The sequence below is a fragment of the Tursiops truncatus genome, chromosome 15, assembly GCF_011762595.2.
Source record: "Tursiops truncatus isolate mTurTru1 chromosome 15, mTurTru1.mat.Y, whole genome shotgun sequence".
Lineage (NCBI taxonomy): Eukaryota > Metazoa > Chordata > Mammalia > Artiodactyla > Delphinidae > Tursiops > Tursiops truncatus.
The window spans coordinates 45,904,361-45,927,753 of NC_047048.1; the positions used below are offsets into that span (position 1 = coordinate 45,904,361).

The 23,393-nt window shown below is 38.7% G+C and overlaps 2 protein-coding genes across 3 annotated transcripts in view; both read right to left on the reverse strand.

The window, feature by feature from the left end:
* The window catches only part of MACROD2 (mono-ADP ribosylhydrolase 2), a 2,000,643-nt gene that overhangs the window by 1,148,014 nt on the left and 829,236 nt on the right, over positions 1-23,393 (reverse strand). The window lies entirely within an intron of this gene.
* On the reverse strand, positions 9,627-12,353 carry LOC117308123 (heterogeneous nuclear ribonucleoprotein A1-like). Its single transcript, XM_073793219.1, is given in 2 exon segments — positions 9,627-11,003; positions 12,330-12,353. Coding segments are annotated over 2 exon segments (1,176 nt in total). The 3' UTR covers positions 9,627-9,851.

The window sequence follows — 23,393 nt, forward strand, 5'->3', positions numbered from 1 at the left end:
GCCATTAGCCCCACCAAAGAGCCCGGGTAGGATCCAGTGCTGGGTCACCTCAGGGCAAACAACCAACAGGGAGGGGACCCAGCCACACCCATCAGCAGACAAGCAAATTAAAGTTTTACTGAGATCTGCCCACCAACGCAACAGCCAGCTCTACCCACCACCAGTCCCTCCCATCAGGAAACTTCCACAAGCCTCTTAGATAGCCTCATCTACCAAAGGGCAGAGAGCAGAAGCAAGAAGAACTACAACCCTGCAGCCTGTGGAACAAAAACCACATTCAAAGAAAGACAGACAAGATGAAAAGGCAGAGGGCTATATACCAGATGAAGGAACAAGATAAAACCCCAGAAAAACAACTAAATGAAGTGGAGATAGGCACCTTCCAGAAAAAAAATTCAGAATAATGATAGTGAAGATGATCCAGGACCTTGGAAAAAGAATGGAGGCAAAGATCGAGAAGACGCAAGAAATGTTCAACAAAGATCTAGAAGAATTAAAGAACAAACAAACAGAGATGAACAATACAATAACTGAAATGAAAAATATACCAGAAGGAATCAATAGCAGAATAACTGAGGCAGAAGAACGGATAAGTGACCTGGAAGACAGAATGGTAGAATTCACTGTTGCGGAATAGAAAAAAGAAAAAAGAATAAAAAAAAATGAAGACAGCCTAAGAGACCTCTGGCACAACATGAAACGCAAAAACATTCGCATTATAGGGGTCCCAGAAGGAGAAAAGAGAGTGCAAGGACCCGAGAAAATATTTGAAGAGATTAGAGTCGAAAACTTCCCTAACATGGGAAAGGAAATAGCCACCCAGGTCCAGGAAGCGCAGAGAGTCCCATACAGAATAAACCCAAGGAGAAACATGCCAAGGCACATAGTAATCAAACTGCCAAAAATTAAAAACAAAGAAAAATTATTGAAAGCAGCAGGGGAAAAAAGACAAAGAACATACAAGGGAACTCCCATAAGGTTAACAGCTGATTTCTCAGCAGAAACTCTACAAGCCACAAGGGAGTGGTATGATATATATATAAAGTGATGAAAGGGAAGAACCTACAACCAAGATTACTCTACCAGGCAAGGATCTCATTCAGATTCCATGGAGAAATCAAAAGCTTTACAGACAAGCAAAAGCTAAGAGAATTCAGCACCACCAAAACAGCACTACAACAAATGAAAAAGGAATTTCTCTAAGTGGGAAACACAAGAGAAGAAAAGGACCTAAAAAAATAAACCCAAAACAATTACGAAAATGGTCATAGGAACATACATATTGATAATTACCTGAAATATGAATGGATTAAATGCTCCAACCAAAAGACACAGGCTTGCTGAATGGATACAAAAACAAGACCCATATATATGTTGTCTACAAGAGACCCACTTCAGATCTAGGGACACATACAGACTGAAAGTGAGGGGATGGAAAAAGACATTCCATGCAAATGGAAATCAAAGGAAAGCTGGAGTAGCAATACTCATATCAGATAAAATAGACTTTAAAATAAAGAATGTTACAAGAGACAAGGAAGGACACTACATAATGATCAAGGGATCAATCCAAGAAGAAGACATAATTGTAAATATATATGCACACAACATAGGAGCACATCAATACATAAGGCAACTGTTAACAGCTATAAAAGAGGAAATTGACAGTAACACAATAATAGTGGGGGACTTTAACACCTCACTTACACCAATGGACAGATCATCCAAAAATAAAAATAAGAAAACACAAGCTTCAAATGACACAATAGACCAGATAGATTTAATTGATATTTATAGGACACTGCATCCAAAAACAGCAGATTACACTTTCTTCTCAAGTGTGCACAGAACATTCTCCAGGATAGATCACATCTTGGATCACAAATCAAGCCTCAGTAAATTTAAGAAAACTGAAATCATATCAAGCATCTTTTCTGACCACAACGCTATGAGATTAAAAATCAGTTACAGGGAAAAAAAACGTAAAAAACACAAAGAGCAGAGCAGAAATCAATGAAATAGAAACAAAGAAAACAATAGCAAAGATCAACAAAGAGCAGAGCAGAAATCAATGAAATAGAAACAAAGAAAACAATAGCAAAGTTCAATAAAACTAAAAGCTGGTTCTTTGAGAAGATAAACAAAATTGATAAACCATTAGCCAGACTTATCAAGTAAAAGAGGGAGAGGATTCAAATCAATAAAATTAGAAATGAAAAAGGAGAAGTTACAACAGACACTGCAGAAATAAAAAGCATCCTAAGAGACTACTATAAGCAACTCTATGCCAATGAAATGGACAACCTGGAAGAAATGGACAAATTCTTAGAAAGGTATAACCTTCCAACACTGAACCAGGAAGAAATAGAGAATACAAACAGACCAATCACAAGTAATGAAATTGAGACTGTGATAAAAAATCTTCCAACAAATGCAAGTCCAGGACCAGATGGCTTCACAGGTGAATTCTATCAAACAATTAGAAAAGCACTAACAGCCATCTTTCTCAAACTCTTCCAAAACATTGCAAAGGAAAGAACGCTCGCAAACTCATTCTATGAGGCCACCATCACCCTGAAACCAAAACGAGACAAAGATACTACAAAAAAAGAAAATTACAGACCAATATCACTGATGAACATAGATGCAGAGATCCTCAGCAAAATACCAGCAAACAGAATCCAGCAACACATTAAAAGGATCATACACCACCATCAGGTGGGGTTTATCCCAGGGATGCAAGCATTCTTCAATATATGGAAATAAATCAATGTGATACACCATAATAACAAATTGAAGAACAAAAACCATATGATCATCTCAATAGATGCAGAAAAAGCTTTTGACAAAATTCAACACCCATTTATGATAAAAACTCTCCAGAAACTGGGCATAGAAGGAACCTACCTGAACATAATAAAGGTCATATATGACAAACCTACAGCAAACATCATTCTCAATGGTGAAAAACTGAAAGCATTTCCTCTAAGATCAGGAATGAGACAAGGATGTCCACTCTCACCACTATTATTCAACCTAGTTTTGGAACTCCTAGCTATGGCAATCAGAGAAGAAAAAGAAATAGAAGGAATACAAATTGGAAAAGAAGACGTAAAACTGTCACTGTTTGCAGATGATATGATACTATACATAGAGAATCCTAAAGATGCCACCAGAAAACTACTAGAGCTAATCAATGAATTTGGTAAAGTTGCAGCATACAAAATTAATGTGTAGAAATCTCTTTCATTCCTATACACTAATGATGAAAAATCTGAAAGTGAAATGAAGGAAACACTCCCATTTACCACTGCAACAAAAAGAATAAAATACCTAGGAATAAACCTACCTGGGGAGACAAAAGACACGTATGCAGAAAACAATAAAACAATGATGAAAGAAATTAAAGATGATACCAACAGATGGAGACATATACCACATTCTTGGATTGGAAGAATCAATATTATGAAAATGACTGTACTACCCAAAGCAATCTACAGATTCAATGCAATCACTATCAAATTACCAATGGCATTTTTCACAGAACTAGAACAAAAAATGTTAAAATCTGTAGGGAGACACCAAAGACCCTGAATAGCCAAAGCAGTCTTGAGTGCGAAAAACGGAACTGGAAGAATCAGACTCCCTGACTTCAGACTATACTACAAAGCTACAGTAATCAAGACAATATGGTACTGGCACAAAAACAGAAACACAGATCAATGGAACAGGATAGAAATCCCAGAGATAAACCCACTCACCTATGGTAAACTCATCTATGACAAAGGAGGTAAGGATATACAATGGAGAAAAGACAGTCTCTTCAATAAGTGGTGCTGGGAAAACTGGACAGCTACATGTAAAAGAATGAAGTTAGAACACTCCCTAACACCATACACAAAAATAAACTCAAAATGGATTTGAGACCTAAATGTAAGACCGGACACTATAAAACTCTTAGAGGAAAACATAGGCAGAACACTCTTTGACATAAATCACAGCAAGGTCTTTTTTGATCCACCTCCTAGAGTAATGGAAATAAAACCAAAAATAAACAAATGGGACCTAATGAAACTTCAAAGCTTTTGCACAGCAAAGGAAACTAAAAACAAGACAAAAAGACAACCCTCAGAATGGGAGAAAATATTTGCAAATGAATCAATGGACAAAGGATTAATCTCCAAAATATATAAACAGCTCAATATTTATTGTTATTAATAATAAAGAAACAAACAACCCAATCCAAAAATGGGCAGAAGACCTAAATAGACATTTCTCCAAAGAAGACATACAGATGGCCAAGAAGCACATGAAAAGCTGCTCAACATCACTAATTATTAGAGAAATGCAAATCAAAACTACAATGAGGTATCACCTCACACCAGTTAGAATGGGCACCATCAGAAAATCTACAAACAACAAATGCTGGAGAGGATGTGGAGAAAACGGAGCCCTCTTCCACTGTTGGTGGGAATGTAAATTGATACAGCCACTATGGAGGGCAGTATGGAGGTTCTTAAAAAAACTAAAAATAGAATTTCCATATGACCCAGCAATCCCACTACTGGGCGTATACCCAGAGAACACCATAATTCAAAAAGACACACACACCCCAATGTTCATTGCAGCACTATTTACAATAGCCAGGTCACAGAAGCAACCTAAATGCCCATCGACAGACGAATGGATAAAGAAGATGTGGTACATATATACAATGGAATATTACTCAGCCATAAAAAGGAACGAAATTGGGTCATTTGTAGAGATGTGGATGGATCCAGAGACTGTCATACAGAGTGAAGTAAGTCAGAAAGAGAAAAACAAATATCGTATATTAACGCACATATTGGAACCTAGAAAAATGGTACAGATGAACTGGTTTGCAGGGCAGTAATTGAGACACAAATGTAGAGAACAAACATATGGACACCAACGGGGGAAAGCGACGGGGGCTGTGATGAATTGGGAGATTGGGATTGAGATGTATACACTGATGTGTATAAAATGGATGACTAATAAGAACCTGCTGTTTAAATAAATAAATAAAATTAAATTATAAAATTAAAAATAAATAAAAATAAAAAGAACCTAAATAAAGACTTATGAAACCAGGCAATCTTTTCTCAGCTATTAATATTTTTTTTTAATTTCATCAAATTAAAGGAAAGAATGAGTTTTAATAATCACTTCATAACAGATTTTATAAGTTTTCTTTCTCTCAAAAAGGGCTCACCCCAAATGTCATGTAAGTTTCAGTCCCCACAAAACCTGAATTCATCCCTGAATTAGATACAGATGTTTATACTTGAGTAACAAACAGGTTTTTTAAACATAACACTGGTAGTGTAAAATATAATCTATTTCATCTCCACTGCATCAAGTGAGAGGATCACCCCAAGATGTGGCACAAATCATTAAACACAAAATGTCCTAAAATAAAAGTAGGCAGTCAATCCAGTCACACTGAGTAAGACGTTTCATGTGTTAAGTCTAGGCCTATCGACTACCAGTGTTCTGTGTGTCATCAGTTAAGTACACCAATACAATGATATAAAAACTCTCATCACAGGCTCCCAGATCCCCATTTCTTGCAAACCAAATTCAAGAATGGGTATTCAACAGCAACCAGTTAGTTATTGCCTTTCTCACAGCAGTTTCTAATTTTTCTAATTATGGAATAGCCTGCTCTTTTCATGTAAAGAGTAATTCTACCTATCTGAGCACAGCTTTCTGCTGGTGAAGACAGACGTGCTGGAAAGCCATCTATACGTTCTGCTTGGTGCCCCCCTGCACCCAAAGACAAAAGTTAGGAAGATGATGAGGTTTAAAGTGTCCTTCTGGGGTCACGGACTAGGTTAAAATCAATGGCCTGCAGGAATATTAAGCTCCTAATTCTGACCTCATTACTCCAGGATTCCAACCAAATGAGCAAACTGGCCACCTGGTGCAACAGACACAACACACCCAGAACCAACTGAAATACACTCTGAGGGATAAGCATGTGGGGTCCATTTAATGATAGTGGTGCTTACTGGTTCCTTTTACATTTTTCTCATTGCTTATTTAACCCTTGTCATTTCTTCCACTTCAGCAACCCCCCAAAAATTATTGGCTTACATTACATTGCTCCTTATGGATGTCTGATAAAATCATATAAACACGTACTTGGCCACCAACATAGTGTTTCTAGAACTTGCTTCTCAGACACTCGCAAACCATGGTAACTCCATCAATGTCCTATGGTCATTTTTTAAGGTATTTAGTAATGAAAAATTTAAAAATAGAGAAAAAGTATTGCTGGAAAACTGAAGGTGAGCTAAGACATCGGTCGAGACAGCAAATAATAGCATGCCCTCTCCATTTCTCTTTATTGTTTTCCTTCATGTTTTTTTTTCCCCCTCCTTGCTTTGACTCTATATAGCTCCATCTTCTGCCTCCAAACTCCACCCTATTTTGAAAATGTCTATGAGAATCATCATTCAGACAAGCAGATGGTTCTCACTGAGCCACAAAAGCACTTCTAGTCAACATGGCCGGAATTCCAGAGGCACCTAAAGCCCCCAACTCTCTACCAGAGCATTCGGTCACTAAAAAACAGTTTTACCTGTCCTCTCCAATCTCACTCCCTCTGGCCTCATTCAGGCCATGATTTCTTACTTGGTCTGTCACTTTATATTCCAAACTGGTCTCTGCCCAGCTCATCCTTACACACACACACACACACACACACACACACACACACACACACACACTTACTTCAGTCAGAATAATCTCTGTAAAAGACTAAAACATTCAAGCCGCTTTCTGCTTAAATCACTATAGTAACCATACCCCACCATTATCTATACAATAAGACCCAGGAATCTGGATGTGACATGTTAGTCCTTCCAGGGCCAGGCCCCACCTCCCTCTCTAGGCATATCTCACAGCTCGCAGCACTCCCACGTTAGCCATACCCTCATGTGATTAACTAACCACACACTTTGGTTCATACTCCTGAGTATTTCTTTAGGTTTTTTTTTCCTCAGCTTCCTGGATAATTCTTACCCATCTTTCAAGACTCGGCTCTAGAAGCGTCTGAGATGCCCCAGGTTGGACTAAGTGCCTGTCATCTGGACCCTCACAACCTGTCATTCATTCCTCCACTGTATCTATATTCATCAGACTATAATGAAATGCTACTTTTGTTTCTTGCTTCCCCAGAGAGATTGAGTTTCTTGAGGGCAGGAACCTCTTTTATCCGTGCTGTAGACCTTGAGCTAAAGCAGGGCCTCACACAGAATACCTAGGGATAAGTTTGTTGAATAGAACAGAATAGAATTAAACTTGGCCTGTGTGAGGACAGGGGTGGCTTCCCAACCAAGGGCATTATTAATACTAAGCAGTGAAAGAAAATCTCTTCACAAACTTTGCCTCCAGGTGGACAAGTATTTCTCATTGCTTTCCCTAGTCTTGTACCCCAGATCAGGTGGACACATCGGGGTGCAGGGGTCCTGTGACACAGTACTGAAATGTGATCTCTGGCTGGCAACTATGGAGTGGGAGGTCTGCTACAGAGCCATCTCCAGGGCATGCTCCCGTATCTAATGTCGCCATAGGCTCTCCCAGAGGAGGATGCCACACGGGCTTGCAAATGCGCAAAGGTGACAAAGCTATAGGTCTCCCTTCCCATCTTCTACCAAACTACCTGAAAGAGTGTTGCACTTTTACGTCTCTGTTTTTACCTTTTACTCCTTCCTGTGCCCACTGCATTTTTCCCCCTCCCATTGCAATTTTTGCCTCACCACAACTCTAATGAAGCTGTTTTCCCTACAGTCACAGTGAGCTCCCAAATCAAAATGGCTATCGATGTCTTTTTCATCCCTACATATCTCTTTGTCTCCAAAGCTGACTACTTTATGCCTCCATGATAACATTTACTACATTTTACCTTTTAACTGTGCACATCTTTGCATACATGACCCTCAAGCCATCGTAGTGAAGGCCAAGCAGATTTTCACATTCATCTTAGGACCCCTAGAACTCCTATGACAGCATCATATTTCACATATGAAACACAAATCAATGTTTGTTGACTCAAATTAACCCTAGAATAGTTTATCCAAAGATGAATTTGTGTCCCTCCATGGAAACCATCTACCAAGAAGCCACAACTTTAATAGGCTGACCTGTAAATGGGATGAGGGAAGAGTAAATAGAATTTGGTAAAATCCCCGATGCTCTTCTAACTGTCATTATATTCCACTGTAATTATTCTGTGCTGGGGACCAAAGTTCATTAGCAACTAAACTAATTCCATCTCCCTAGGGGCTACAAATTCAAGGGGAAGGTAAATTTGTAACCTGGTGTCCAGCCTCCAGTTTAGGTGGCTCTCCAGGGAGAAAGAAATCAAAATGCCCAAGTCCCAAAACTAAAAAAGTCACCTGCATAGGCTTAAAAAAAATCATAAATAAAATGAGCTGTCCTTTTTAATTCTTTGTCTCAATGACAACTTAGTTCTTTGTGTTGCTCCCAAAGACACCACCACTTCTTTTCCTAGACAGAAAGCTTTTTGTAAATTAACATGAGACCTCATCTTCCAATATCATGAGTTTATGTATATGTATATAGACCTAATTCCAACTAAAACATACAGTGCTGTGTAGAGTAATCTCTTCAGTATTTGGAATTATTTAGAGGTTCCAGCTGCATCTAAACCAGGATATTCTAAAACCTGCCCAGCAGCTTGTGGTGCCCTGGATTACCTCATGTCTCCATCAAGAAGAGATCTAAATAGCTCCTAAAATGACATTAGGATGTGAATTAAACACTCCAGTTAACACACACCTGATACAACAGTGGCAAACAAAACTCAAATATTTAATGCTGGCTGCATGTTGAATCTTTCCTCACCTGAAGGAAGTCTACATGTGTATATTTCCCCATGAGTTAAACCTGTGAAGTTCTGATATTCGCTGAGAGTGAATAAATTGGCCCTGTGCCAGTCCAAATGATTTGCATTTTTCCATTCCAAACTCTATTTGCATATCTTCAATAGCATTCTTCAGAATGTTTCATACTATATTAGGCTGGGTTTTAGAACTGTCATAGAGCTTCAAATCATCCATGTACTGCACGCATGAGACGTTCACCTTCCCATCTTTGGGCTCTTTTGTTTTCTCAGGTAACGAATTGCAAACAGAATTGTAATATCTTAGATGTCTAGAAATTCTCTGTATTTTTAAACTATGGCTCTCTTTCCCATGTGCTTTTTACCATATTAGTGATATTTCATTTAGTCGCTGTGATCTGTAAAAAACCTAAATTTTGAGAATCTAACATAGAAGCATACATAATCTTTAGCAGAACTTGGGTTGGGGTCTTGAAGTAATAGATCTCTCCAGGACTCAGAAAATATTCCTTTTCTTTGATTTTCTTGCATCCAGATTTGCTGTGATGAGACACAAATGCCAGCGGAGGGGTCAGGAGCCTGTTTTTATGGGCAACGGGACTTCTGGCTGCTGTCATCTTCCCTTGCTTTTATTATTTATTTATTTATTTATTTATTTATTTTTAAAAAGACACATTTATTCAGCGTCGTGATCAGACTATTACATTTAGCAATCAACAGCACGGGTGCAAACGAAAAAAAAAAAATCTATATTAAAACCCTTTGTTGGAATGCTTTACACTTCCCACAGAACAGAAACTAAAATAACCTGTTATACAATTAGTCACTAATACAGTCCTCGAGTTTTTTTTGCCCATACACAGGAGTATTGTCTAAAACATGTCTTCTTTGTAGCAGCTCGGCCCTGCCAGCGCTGTGCTTGGCTGAGCTCACAAATCCGTTGTAACCTGTAGCTTCCCTGTCACTTCTCTGGCTCTCCTCTCCTGCTAAGCTTTGTTTCCTGGCAGTAATCAAAACCTCTGCCACTTCCATAGCTACTGCTGCTGCTGGAACCACCATAGCCACCTTGGTTTCGGGGTGTGGCAAAGTATTGGCCTCCACCACCATAGGGGCCAGAACTTCTGCCTCCAAAGTTTCCTCCTTTCATGGGTCCAAAATTTGAAGATTGACTGTTGTAACTGCCAAAATCATTGTAGCTTCCACCACCTGCAAAATTGCTTCCACTACCACCGCCAAAGCCGCCTTTGCCTCCTCCGTTGTTATAGCTGTCACTCCCGCCATAGCCACTGCCCTGGTTTCCATAACCCTGTCCACCACTTCCATAGCCTCTGCTTCCTCCAGAGTAACCAGGGCCGCCTCCTCCATAACCACCATCATTACCAAATCCATTATAGCCAACCCCACTACCACCATATCCACCACCGCTGCAGCTGCCACCAAAGCCACCTCAACCACTGAAGTTTCCTCCATGACCAAAGTTGTCATTCCCACCAAAACCACCTCCACGACCACCACCAAAGTTTCCAGAACCACTTCGACCTCCTTGGCTGGGTGAGGCACTATCCATCTCTTGCTTAGATGGGGCTTTCCTTACTTCACAGTTGTGGCCATTCACAGTGTGGTATTTCTGAATGACCATCTTGTCTACAGAGTCATGGTCATCAAAGGTTACGAAAGCAAAGCCTCTCTTTTTGCCACTGCCTCGATCAATCATGATTTCAATCACTTCAATTTTCCCATACTGTTCAAAATAATCTCTTAGGTGATGTTCTTCAGTGTCTTCTTTAATGCCACCAACAAAAATCTTTTTCACAGTTAAGTGGGCACCAGGTCTTTGAGAATCTTCTCTTGAGACGGCCCTCTTTGGTTCCCCAACTCTTCCACCCACCTTGTGTGGCCTTGCCTTCATGGCTGCATCCACCTCCTCCACAGTGGCACACGTGACAACCCCAAAGCCTCTGGAGCGATTGGTGTTTGGATCCCTCATCACCACACAATCTGTGAGCGTTCCCCACTGCTCCAAATGGCTCCTCAGACTCTCACCGGTTGTTTCAAAGCTCAAACCTCCTATGAAGAGCTTCCGCAGCTGTTCGGGCTCTTTGGGTGACTCTGACTTAAGACATGACGGCAGTTGGCGGCGGGGGGGGGGGGGGGGGGGGGGGGAGAGTCAAAGATGCTTACTCGGCAGCGTCCATGAGCAGAAAGTTCCCTTGCTTTTAGATATGAGTGTTACTACCTGTCAAGGGAGGGCTTGAGCAAGGACATCAAATAATGCCTGGTGGGTGCACAATTTGCTCCATAACACCTGTGGCATGCCAAAGTTAGAGTTGCAACATCAACACATCTTTAATCGAAGATGACAGTTTATCCATTAGAAAGTATTTTCACACTCTATTGGTAAAACAATGGTGAGGTCAGGAGTAAGACCTGAATAAAGCTGGAGGAATGAAATGTAGATGACAAGGATGATCAGCCAGGAAGGAAAAGGTAGAAAAAGGTTGAATCCAAGTAAAAAGGGCATCAGGACGAATAAAGGGAATACCGTATTTCATCAACTCAAAGATGGCCATATCATCCCACCTTAACATCTGTGTAATTGGAAGCTGAAGATAGGCTAGGATTTTGTAGGTTTGTCCAAGTGGTCACAGCACCTAACTATGGCAAAGAGGGCTGACCAGGCCAGAGTGGCAAATATGTTTATTTCACCTGTCAACTCTGGTCAACAGGTAGAGGCTGCCTGGATCATAGTGTTGAGAAGAATTCTGAGGCTGTGTCTTAGTGAAGAGTGTCGGTTCCATGAAGAAAAAGGCTGTGATTGATGAGTGATGTCTGCCTGAGAAGAAGAAATATTTACAGGATTACCATGAATTTGCCATCCCTAGCCCAGGCTGTCCAGCTTAAGTGGGACAACTTTAGGTAGATAATTCTCCCCAGAGGTAGAGTTTGATTGCCTCAGTCTGAAACTCTTGCTATGTAATCTACTCATAGAATTACTAAGCATGAATTTCAAAAGAGGGGATTGTCAGCTTACCAAGAAATTCTACTCTGAAGATAAATGGACAACTTTTTCTCGCATTTTTACTCTCTCCATTATATAGACTATGAAGATGCCTTGAGAAGTTCTAAGAGGAGAAAAATGTTAGTCATTCCTATACAGTAGCTAGGGAGAAGGTTTTATAAATCGGCTAGAATATATGGGTGGAAGCGTGTGTAAGTTCTTTGTCCAAGTCCTAGAAAGTCCATTAAGTGAAAATGAAAACAAAGTTAGGTAATAAACCTTAAAGAAGCATTGTTTTTACATCAGTAGTAGCCTTATTAGAATACACATCAATTTTAATTTTGCTTCAGTTAGAAAAGGCAAAAGCCCTTGTCTCATATATGCCTAGTGGGGTATAAGACCACTCCTCATCAGCAATTGTCAAATCATTTGTTTAAATACCGTTTCTCCACATTCAACTCCCATCTTCCTGCATAAGAATAACGTTTCCGGGCTTCCCTGGTGGCGCAGTGGTTGAGAGTCCACCTGCCAATACAGAGGACACGGGTTCGTGCCCCGGTCCGGGAAGATCCCACATGCCACGGGGCAGCTGGGCCTGTGAGCCATGGCCGCTGAGCCTGTGCGTCCAGAGCCTGTGCTCCGCAGCGGGAGAGGCCACAACAGTGAGAGGCCCGCGTACCACAAAAAAAAAAAAAAAAAAAAAGAATAACGTTTCCTGAGGATAGAATTTAGTGATATATGCCCCTAAGAGAGCCCACGGAGCCCCTGCAGCTCATTAATCCCGCCACCTTTTGTGAGATGCGGGCCTGAAATGGTTGGAGTTCACTTTAAACCGGACTGAATTTCAAAGCAAAGGGCTCTGAGGTGGCAAACAGCTCATCAATTCAGAGTGTAATTCAGTGGCAGAAGAATTGTTTTAAACGCACAATCTAAAACTATTTAAATTCACATTATAATTATAAACAAAAAGTATGCACTTCAAATTTTAAATCTGGATATGTAATCTACCGATAAAACTAATGAACAGAAATTTTAAAAAAGAGGGGACTGTCATCTTACCAAGAAATGCTAATCAACCTGCTTTTTGAAGTGTGCCTCATTTGCATCACAAGCATTATTATGAAAATTCAACATTATGCTTCTGTATATTGCATTGTACTGCTCTGCTGAACATCAAAAAAAGCAGGCAACACTTCCTCAAAGTGAATAAAAATGTAATAAAAAATCATGATCAAAGATAACTTCAATTCTCTGTTAATTTTACCTAATTCCACTCCTGGGATAAGAAGTCCTATTCATAAGTTTTCTTTCCTGTAACAAATTCTCCAGCAACCTTATGGTCCCTAAATATATTCCCAAATGTAACGCATGCATAAATAAACATGAATCAAATTTGCATAGCCTCTACCATAAATATGGCAGCACGTTCATAAACTCATTAGAGTTCACTGTGAGGAAAACTCATTACACTCCCATTAGAACATGGCAATTAAGTTTTTAAAATTAATGTTACAGAAGTAGTTTTACTCTTTTTTAAAAAGTAACCAATAACAAATGATTCACCAGTGCTTTCTTTGTATATTTCTTTTGTCTAAAAATTAAAAAATAATTTTGCTTTCAGCATTGTGCATGGTGAAAAATTATAAATATTGTCTAATGCACCTGGGATTATATACCAGTTTCTTTATTTTCTATAAATTTAAAGCATTATTTTCCTAAAAAACTGAGATAAGAAAATCAAGCATGGAAAGTTTTAATTATCGTTGTTAATTATTTTAGCTGAAGAATGTGCCAAATGGTAATAAACACCTTATAAACTGAAATTAAATTTAATTAAAAATTTAAACGCTGAAAAATTACATGTTGAAAGGTGATGTGCAATTTTTTTTCCCCAGAAAGTGTAAAGTATATACACTAAGACAATAGGTACTTAGTATTTTTAAAAAGTTAACATTTAAAGCCATTTTTTCCATAAGTTGATTTTATCCACAAAACTTTTGTATATTTGCAATTAGAAGTCTAACGATATTACATTATATTTTGACTACATCAAAAATATTTTGCGGCACTTCCTAGTTGAAATAAATATCAGCCATAGACCACTTACATGTATTAAGAGAAAAAAAAAAAAACAAGTGTAAGAGCAAGGCTTAGACTGAGAAAAACAAAAACTGTTTCAGTAATAACGATTGCTGTGAAATTCTCAGGTCCTCAGTCAGTTACTGGGTGACAAGTGTCTCTGTTATTATGATTCCTGAAAAAGGCCATTTGAGGGGAAGGAGCATTTAATAGCCCAAAAGTCAACCAGATCTTACTGATCGTGACTCATTTCTATAGCAAACCTCTATTACTTCTCTGACAGATCAAATTAAATTCTGCTTGGGAAAGGGATGGGACACTCCTCTTGGTTGAAGCAATGCTGTAATTTTTATTCCTGCTGAGTAAATAGCCTCAAGTCAAATTACTTGCCCTGACTAATGATCAAACATATCCAAGAATTCTGTACAAGAAATGCATTCGTCTCTCCTTTGAAGTGCATTGCTGGGAGAGTAATTGGGTTTGCTGGAGATTTTCCTTAGAACTGCAAAATAAATTTCTTGGCTAAGCATATAATCAAGCTACCGATTTTCTTTTTTTATTAAATATCTTCTTGTAAGAGGGTGGACACTGAATAAACATGTGCCTCAAAGGAATGTCAGAAGGATACACTACTGTCTCTTTGCTGACAGGAAAATTCTCAGCAGTGTTAGGTTAAAAAATTCCATCAGAAGAAACATTTCATTCAGTCATATAATCTCCTCTAGAAATACAAATGTGCCTCCTATATATTAATAACATTATAACTAGGCAGTCAGGAATATACAAAGATGAATATGACATAGAAACTGTCCTAAAAGAACTTATGAACTAGCAGGATAGGTATTATAGAAATAATGTTTTTAAACTATACAAGAATAACCATCAAGTCAGGATGCGATAAGCCTATCTTAAGAATGCCACAAAATAAATGCCACAGGGCATCTGATGAGAAAGAGTTTACTTTTGGTGAAGATGGTTAACAAAGGCTGTTTGATGATCATTACTATTATGTGAGCTAGGTATGCAAGAATGGATAGGATTTCAACAGGTAGGTGGTGGCTGGGGAGGCTTTTTAGGCCAGGGACAAAGGCAGCGAGGTAGGCGCTGTCTAGGAATGGAGAATAGTTCAAAATGACCGAAATACTAGAGAGAGAAGATAGAAGATAAGTTTAAGGAGGCAGACAGAGCCAGAACACGCAGAACTTGAATGCAGACATCATTCATGGGGAGTGCACTGGGAGCTTCGGAAGTCCCTTCTTCTTCTGTTGATATTCCAGAAGAAGATATCCAACTGTCCTTTTGACAGTTAGTTGTCTTGGGCTGACTTTAAACACGGTAATCATAAGGACCGGTTTGCCTGGGAATGTCTGTTAATACTTCTCTTCTTGAGAAAAAGGTGTATCCCTTTTGTCTGGACGTATATACATTTAGACTAAAGTGGAAAAAAAAAAAAATGGAAACAGGATCTAGTCAGGGCAGTTAGTGTCCTGAGGAGCTGTCCTTCAATCAACCTTTCTGAGCCAGACCTTTGCCTCCCAGACAACTGAGATTTTGGAGAAAAATACATTATACTACCACAAAGAGAGTATGGAATATCCAGAGCCTCAGACCATGGCAGGAGTGCCATTTTTAGCTCCCAGTGCCAGAACAACTCATAATCAAAGTGAGTGAACCATGAAGAAGAAAGCTAGGATGGTCTCAGAATTAGCACTGTGGTCTCCGTGCAGTGGAGGAAGTATAAGAGGTAAAGTGAATGCCCGGGGGTGGGATAGCTTGGTGATGTGGCAGTGGTGGCCTTGGTAGTACCTGTAGCCCTACATAATCATGGAGTGCCTGGGGTTTGAAGACTGCGTGCGGCTGAAAGCATCGAAACATAGTGCTATAGGTTACGACTGACAAAGACAACTACCAGGGAGAATGCAAGAGAATACGTACAGACCAGAATACGCATAAAGAGTCCAGTAAAGGAGTTAACGAGAATGAGAAAACAAGAGCCAGCCCAGGCTAAACAGAAGAACCTGATTGGTAGCCCCTTTGAAATATTCCGAAGAGAACAAAAAGAGTCAGAAAGAAAAGAGGTGAAACATGGCTAGACCATATTTACCAACTGCCTTTGTCTCAAGGATATGCTAAGCAAATCTAAACAGCTGTAGCAGACTTAAAGAGTGTGTCTAGATTAGTTCTGGGTCTACCAACAGGACAGCTTTAATACACCTGCCTTGCCCAAACTGTGGAAAAGGAGAAAGGAAAGAAAGAAGTTACATCAATGATCTACAATGTGTGTGTGTGTATTCTTTTAGTAAAATGTATTTTGAGCATACCCTAATATATATATATTTATTCATCAATTATATCTATGTACTAATACATTGGTAAATTATATATGTTATGAAATATACACAGACATACAAATTTAGAAGGATGAGACAAATTTAAAGAGAAGTTCTAATATTTCCTTTAGAGGCCAATAAGTTAGGCAATTGCTTTCTCTCCTAACCATAATGCAACGAGCTTCGATTTTTATATTCTGTAGGCAGTAAAAAAACAAGGAAAGTTTAGAACATGATATGAGATGATCAGATCGTTGTTTTAGGAGAATTTAGCAAGGAGATCAGAGTTGGGATGGTAAAAGGGGAGCTAAGACTGGTAGACCAGAAGCCAGAGACAAGGCCACATTGACAGTCATGGTATGAAATGATAAAGGCCTGGATTTATGTGTTGATGGTACAAATGGAGAGAGGTGGGCACACACACTCTGGCCATTGAATTTTACAGGAAACAACCACACAGTTGTACCAAACTACTGGCCCTCTGATGACTGCCCACCAGCAGCATTTTAAACAGCCAAGGCCTCTAAGTCACTGTCAATTCGGGGGACATGCTCACAGATCACTTCAAGAGACTAGAGCAAAACTTACTTAGGGACCAATTCTGAGTCCCATCAGGCCATGATAAACATTATTTTATGGGAAGTGGTAAACCTCAAGTGACCCAGTCCATGTAATTCACATGTGTGTGTCAACTGGAGATGGGCCGACAGCCATTACAAGATCATATTGCTTTGTCTTACATGCTGGCATTCCAGAGGCAATGTAATTTAAGACACAAGCTGGTTTTCGAATGTCTACAAAGTACTCAGCTTAAATCAAATTCTTACATGCTATCTCTCATTCCATCAGACTCCTGTTTTAAAGTATTAGGAAGCCAAAAGGAGTTTAAAATCACAACGGGAAATGCAAATCAATCTACAACAAATCATTTAACAGGTACCCTGGAAGAGAATTTTATTGCTACTGCCATTAACAATTTGCTTATCACTGACACTATCCTCTTTATGGATAATAGGTGGTTACCCCCCTCACAACTTAGGGTGACATAGAGGAAAAAGTAGCCCAAACAATCCCCACATCACTTCAAGAAAAAATGCATTGAAATGACTAACTTTTCCCAAGGTCATCAGGCCAAGGGATGGGTTCTTCTGTTTCAAGATAGCTTACCTCCTGACCCACAGCATATGGTTTCTATTACTGCTAGACCATGACCACAAAGACATTTCAAATCCCTGTGAAAAATGTGATTCTACGTCTCCTGCTCAGTTGTATGTCACAGAGGACAGTTGAAGTTCTGGCAGATGAGGGGGAGGGGAAAGGGCAGCAGTGGGATATAATCCATGCCATACCTTTACATGATATGACTAGGTTTGTAATAGAAACCTTCTCACTTCTGGTTTCTCTCTTTTATCTTACAAACCGCTTAGTGCTCACAGTGAACACCCTTCAGTGTATCATGTTTAAGCTCTCCAAAGATGTGAAACATCTTTATCAAGGGTGACAGCTCTGCCACTCACTAATTTGCTTTTCAAATTCTTTTTTTCAGGGATATAAAAGTAAATTTATGCTATTTAATCTGCAGTAACACAGCAGACAATATTCTGTCTGTGATGATTCAACAATGTTTCTGAAATTATTTTGAATAGATATTTACTTGTAGGTGTTACAGTTGCCTCAGAACATTAATGAGGACAAGAATTAGTCAACTAATACAAGATATTCCACAAGGCACCCTTAATCCATTCAGATAAATCAGGCTTTCAATATGAACATAATAATGTTCTGCCTTATTAGATTTCACAAATGATGTTTCCTCAGTTTTTAATATAACATAAAATGTAGAACTGTTGTCTGGTCTTGTAAAATAATTTTATACATTTAATTATGAGTTTCTAGCATACGCTAATTTTATAGTAGCTGATTTACAACATCTCTCTGGGCACGGCATTTAATGGTTCCTGACAAAAGAGATGGGCAAGAGATCACACACACACACACACACACACACTCCCCACACACATACACACACACACAAATATTTACACAAATATGAGCAAATAACTCAAACAAGATATCTGCTTTACAGTGAAATCCCACCAAGTAGAAAAAAAAAAGTTTTGAGCCATTTTCCTAATTTTATCTTTATTAATTATTTTTGTCCCACAGTATTAACTTAGCGCTTTTTCAATGTGTCCTTTTCATTTGCTTGCTTGTTTGTTTTGGCTGTGCTGTATAGTCTTTATTTTTCCTTCTGGGGTTAGTTCTTTCTTTGTGATCATTTTGGATAGAATGTTTCATGGAAACAACAAGAACAACACTCTGACAACTTCCCATGGAGCCTGAATGTGTCTAGATGCAAATAAGACTTTAGTATATGCAAAACACTAATCAAATTAAATTCCCTGGTTGAGCATGATGTAGGGAAATGCATCGATATGGTGTGTCCTATGTAAAGCAAGAGAAATTGTCATATCAAAAAATGCTAATTAGTGGAAAAAACTGATCCAAATGATTGTTTTATTGAGTTGACTGGTCAATTCCATTAAGAAGTGGTTTCTCTTATTCAGGTACCCTTTTGTAATATTATATCAGACACTTGATCTTGGGAATTATAAAGGCAGGGGTTTTCAATGTAGTTAAGGCCAGTAATTTACAAAGAAATGCAATTACTGATAGGAAACACATTTCCAAGGCTTTGTTACATATCCATTCACACTGCAATTTGTTAAATAACAAGAATACAAAAAACTTGAGCTGCGTTTGTTTTCAAGGAAGGATATACTCAGCTATCATTATCCTCACTGGGGGCTCCTAAGCACATCTGAATTTTTCCATTGCTGTGGCAAGTGTATTTGTTAATTATATAACAATTTCCTGTCTGTTAGACAATCAAAAATGTCCTAATGGTAAGCCTCTGTCTTGATGAAGAAATTCACCCATGGCCTGTTCTGTGGTCCCTGGGAAGACAAAGTTCATTTTGAAAATCTAATTTTATTTTCTAGATATTATGCATATATAATAAACACTTTCCACTTTAGTCTTCAGGAATCAATAATGAATAAAAAGGAAAAATTAATCTACCTTTAATTTACAGACCAATCCATCACACTTTTCTAATTAATCACATGATTTCTATTTCCTCTTATCATTTTGAAAAACTTTTATGAACTCTCTGAAGCACACCTGCTTATTTTTTACAATCTATTTCCATTCATTCTTTCAAGTATTTCTGGACTATCAAATATTTGTTATCCATCATCCTGTGTACAGACATGATTTTGAAGGAAGAAAATTCTCAGTCCCTATGTATATTTCTGCCAAACTGATTCATTCAACTTGGTATTCTGTTTCATGGTCCATCATCACCAAAAGTTAGGAGATAGCTCTAAAAGTTTGATTTCCTATTAACAACCTTTACAGACCTCTTACCCATAAATTAATCCTTAGGATGCAAGTAGGAGAGGGTTCATGTAGTCAGTTCTGTCTTCTAGAATTTGATTAAATAGTATGGGCAACCTGTGGATGGCATTTATAATTTTATACATTTCAATTATAACCCTTCAGACTCGCTGCCATTTTAAGATTAAAGAATACTGGCTTCGGGGCTTCCCTGGTGGTGCAGTGGTTGAGAGTCCGCCTGCCGATGCAGGGGACATGGGTTCGTGCCCCGGTCCGGGAATATCCCACGTGCCGCGGAGCGGCTAGACCCGTGAGCCATAGCCACTGAGCCTGCGCGTCCGGAGCCTGTGGTCCGCAACAGGAGAGGCCACAACGGTGAGAGGCCCGCGAACCGCAAAAAAAACAAAAAAATAATACTGGCTTCATAGATAGTACTCATTCATTTGAGTACTGAAGAGTAATGAACAGTACATAGAGTAATAAGGGAAGAACTCTCTATTAGCCTTGATCTCCTTTGGGGCCTCTGTGTAGATCCCTTTTTGTCTTTACCTTTTTGGAAGTACAACCAGCTGGACCATATCCAGCATCCCTCCCTGAGTTATCCTGAGGATAGCAATGGAGGATATTTCCTGAGGATAGAAATGGAGGAAACTGGGACATTGGGATTTTAAGCAATTTGTCCTACAGGACAGTAATCTCTCAATATGCTTCAATGTAAACTATTCCCAGGCCATAATTTTGGGAACCTCAGCATACACTTCATATTATCAAACTGAAAGACTCTGATATGCACTGCAATAACATTTAAATAACCTAACTCTGTTTAACCTACCATTTCCTAAATATTTTGGAGTTGGAAACCTTCAGTCTTTTGTGTGTTTATGGATTTGGGGAGCTTTTTTCTTTGTTTGTTTTTGTTTTTTGGTCTAATAACTATGAGCAATCCACCTTTGGGGGAACTCTGCTATTAATATATTCATTTGAGGATCTAAGTGTGTATAGCAAAAATAGAAATAGAAAAGCCCATGGTAAAATCCTTCATTGTAGGTTATTTGACATATTAACATTTTCCTGAAGAAGCAATGCAAGGGAAAGGCTACCCAAAGGCATATAGTACTTAGCTCCAAGTAATGCCAAGATCTTATGTGCGATGGGGCCTAGCACAGTGTCTGGCATGTACTAAGAAATAGGTAAAAAAAGATTAAAATAGAATTGAAATGGCCAGTGGCTTCTTCAGTTCCAGTTTCTAAGAGGATGGCACAATGCCCCCTCCTAGAGCAACGGCAGTAAATTACTCTGGTCCAGTATCTAAACAGGATACTTCAGTTGGCTTAGATCTTACTGTCTATCTGCCCAATACAGAATCCTGGATTCACCTTGGATTGGTTGTTAACTCATCTTTCACGTGTTCTTTCATTTATGAGCAGAACTCCTGTTTCAAATGCATGCCTTCCTGTGCCCACCTTATCTTATACCCTGATTCCTGAACCTTTCCACACAGAATGATCTGGAGTTCTAAGGCTCTCTTTTCCCTCATGTGTCCAAAGCCCAAGTAATAAATAAAAAAAGATGGTGGGAGATCCAACAGTACCAAGGAATTGATAGAGTTTAGATAAAATTGTTGTTATAAAGGAGTTTACGCACATACAACAACAAAACTGAATTCAACAAATCACCTATTTAGTTCTATTTTACCACAGTAAGGGGAGAGTCAGCTTTAACAAATCCATCTCTCTTTGTTAATCATTCACTCACTCAAATAAGCATGTATTCTCACAGACACACAACTAGTCAATGCACGGAGCAGAATCATTAAAGCACATTTAAAATTTGTGCCTCCCAAATGTCTATTACCCTAAATCCACTGAGCTTTAACAATGACTAATACAATCCAGGAGACAGTAGAATAAAGTTATTTCAACCAATCATTCTGGTTGTTAATGAGTAGACATTGTAGTACTAAAGATTCTGCCACTATAAAAATGTCCTAAAATATTTTGAAGTATCTTAAAATGTTTAAATATATACAATAAATACATAGAATAAAGAAACTTAATAACCTATATCTCCAACATACACTTAACTGGTCCCTTATGATTTTAATTCTTCCCTTACACTGAATCTACAGTGATGGGGACCCCTGATATGTACCAATCGGAATCATTTACCCACTACTGTTGTCAAACATCATTTTACGTGATTGAATTGCTTCACGACAAAGCACAATCTGCCCTCCCTCTAAGGGTATGAAAACATTACTCACACTACTCTAGAAGCTGGTCATGCTAAATATTTCCTATCAATATATTTCCTCTTCTAATATTCTCTCTGAAATTTGATTCTTCCACCTAAAACAAAACAAAACAAAAAAAAAACACCAGTGGCAAGGGTAAAGGTCACAAGTCAGCATTTCTTCTTCAAATATCTCCATTTAGGGCTTCCCTGGTGGTGCAGTGGTTGAGAGTGCACCTGCCGATGCAGGGGACACGGGTTCGTGCCCCGGTCCGGGAAGATCTCACATGTCACGGAGCTGCTGGGCCTGTGAGCCATGGTCGCTGAGCCTGCATGTCCGGAGCCTGTGCTCCGCAACGGGAGAGGCCACAACAGTGAGAGGCCTGCGTACCGCAAAAACAAAACAAAACAAAACAAAACAAAACAAAAATCTCCATTTAAATGCAAATTTTGGCCTTTAACCTAGCCTTTAAACAGTCATTTCATAGAAATGCAAAAAGTAAGAGTAAATTTTGTGTTTTACTGCAGAGTAGCTCCCTAATGTGTTATTTACCTTCATGTATGCTGTATTTATCCTACATTTTTAGAGCTTGATGGATTTCTTTAGGGACAAGTAGTATTTTCTCAGAAAATTCAATTTTTAAAAATTTGAATATGAATAGAATGGTTTACAGCTAACTTTAAGAAAATAGAGCCTCATCATTTTTTATAATTCGAATCACTAGAAGTTGCTACATTTTTTTATCATAGTATTTTTATTTAGCTTATGCAATTTACAAAGCTATGGCATTCATTAGTGACAAATAACTTGAAGTAGTTTTTATTATTGTTGAAACTAACTTGAATACACTTCTATGAAAATAAAAATGTAAAGCAATAGCATTTTCTACTTGCATTTCAAAATGTAATAACTGAAAACACTGTAAAATACTACTTAATAATGAGGTGACACTTTTGTCCCGGTGACTAACTTAAAGTAAAATTAAAATGATTAAAGTTTTAAAAGAAACAAAAAAGCTATTCAGAAAATATTAAAAGTTTCAAAGCATTAAATTAATAGAACTTCAGAATTATTACCAGAATTAAATTTTTTACGAAGTGAATTGAGATACAGAATCATAAAAACAGATGTGAATGTACTAAACTGTTGCCTTTTCAGTGCCCTGTAAGGCAGTATAAAAGCCATTTTGTACCTCCAGCCGACCCCCTCAGCCTGTCTGTGAGGTGACTTGTTTGCAGCTGTTGGGGGTAGTCTCCTCACACCAAGGCAGTGTTTCTTTCAACTTTTCCTCCTCAGCAATTTCTCTCAAGCCATGGCAGATGTCTTAGCTCCCACACTGGGTGGATTGGAAGTATAAGGGAGTTAATATCCCTCCCCCTAGATACCTTCACAAATGGAATAGAAGTTAGAGAGCATCTTAGAACTGTGCTGTCCAATGGAGTAGTCCCTAGTCAGCCATTATGT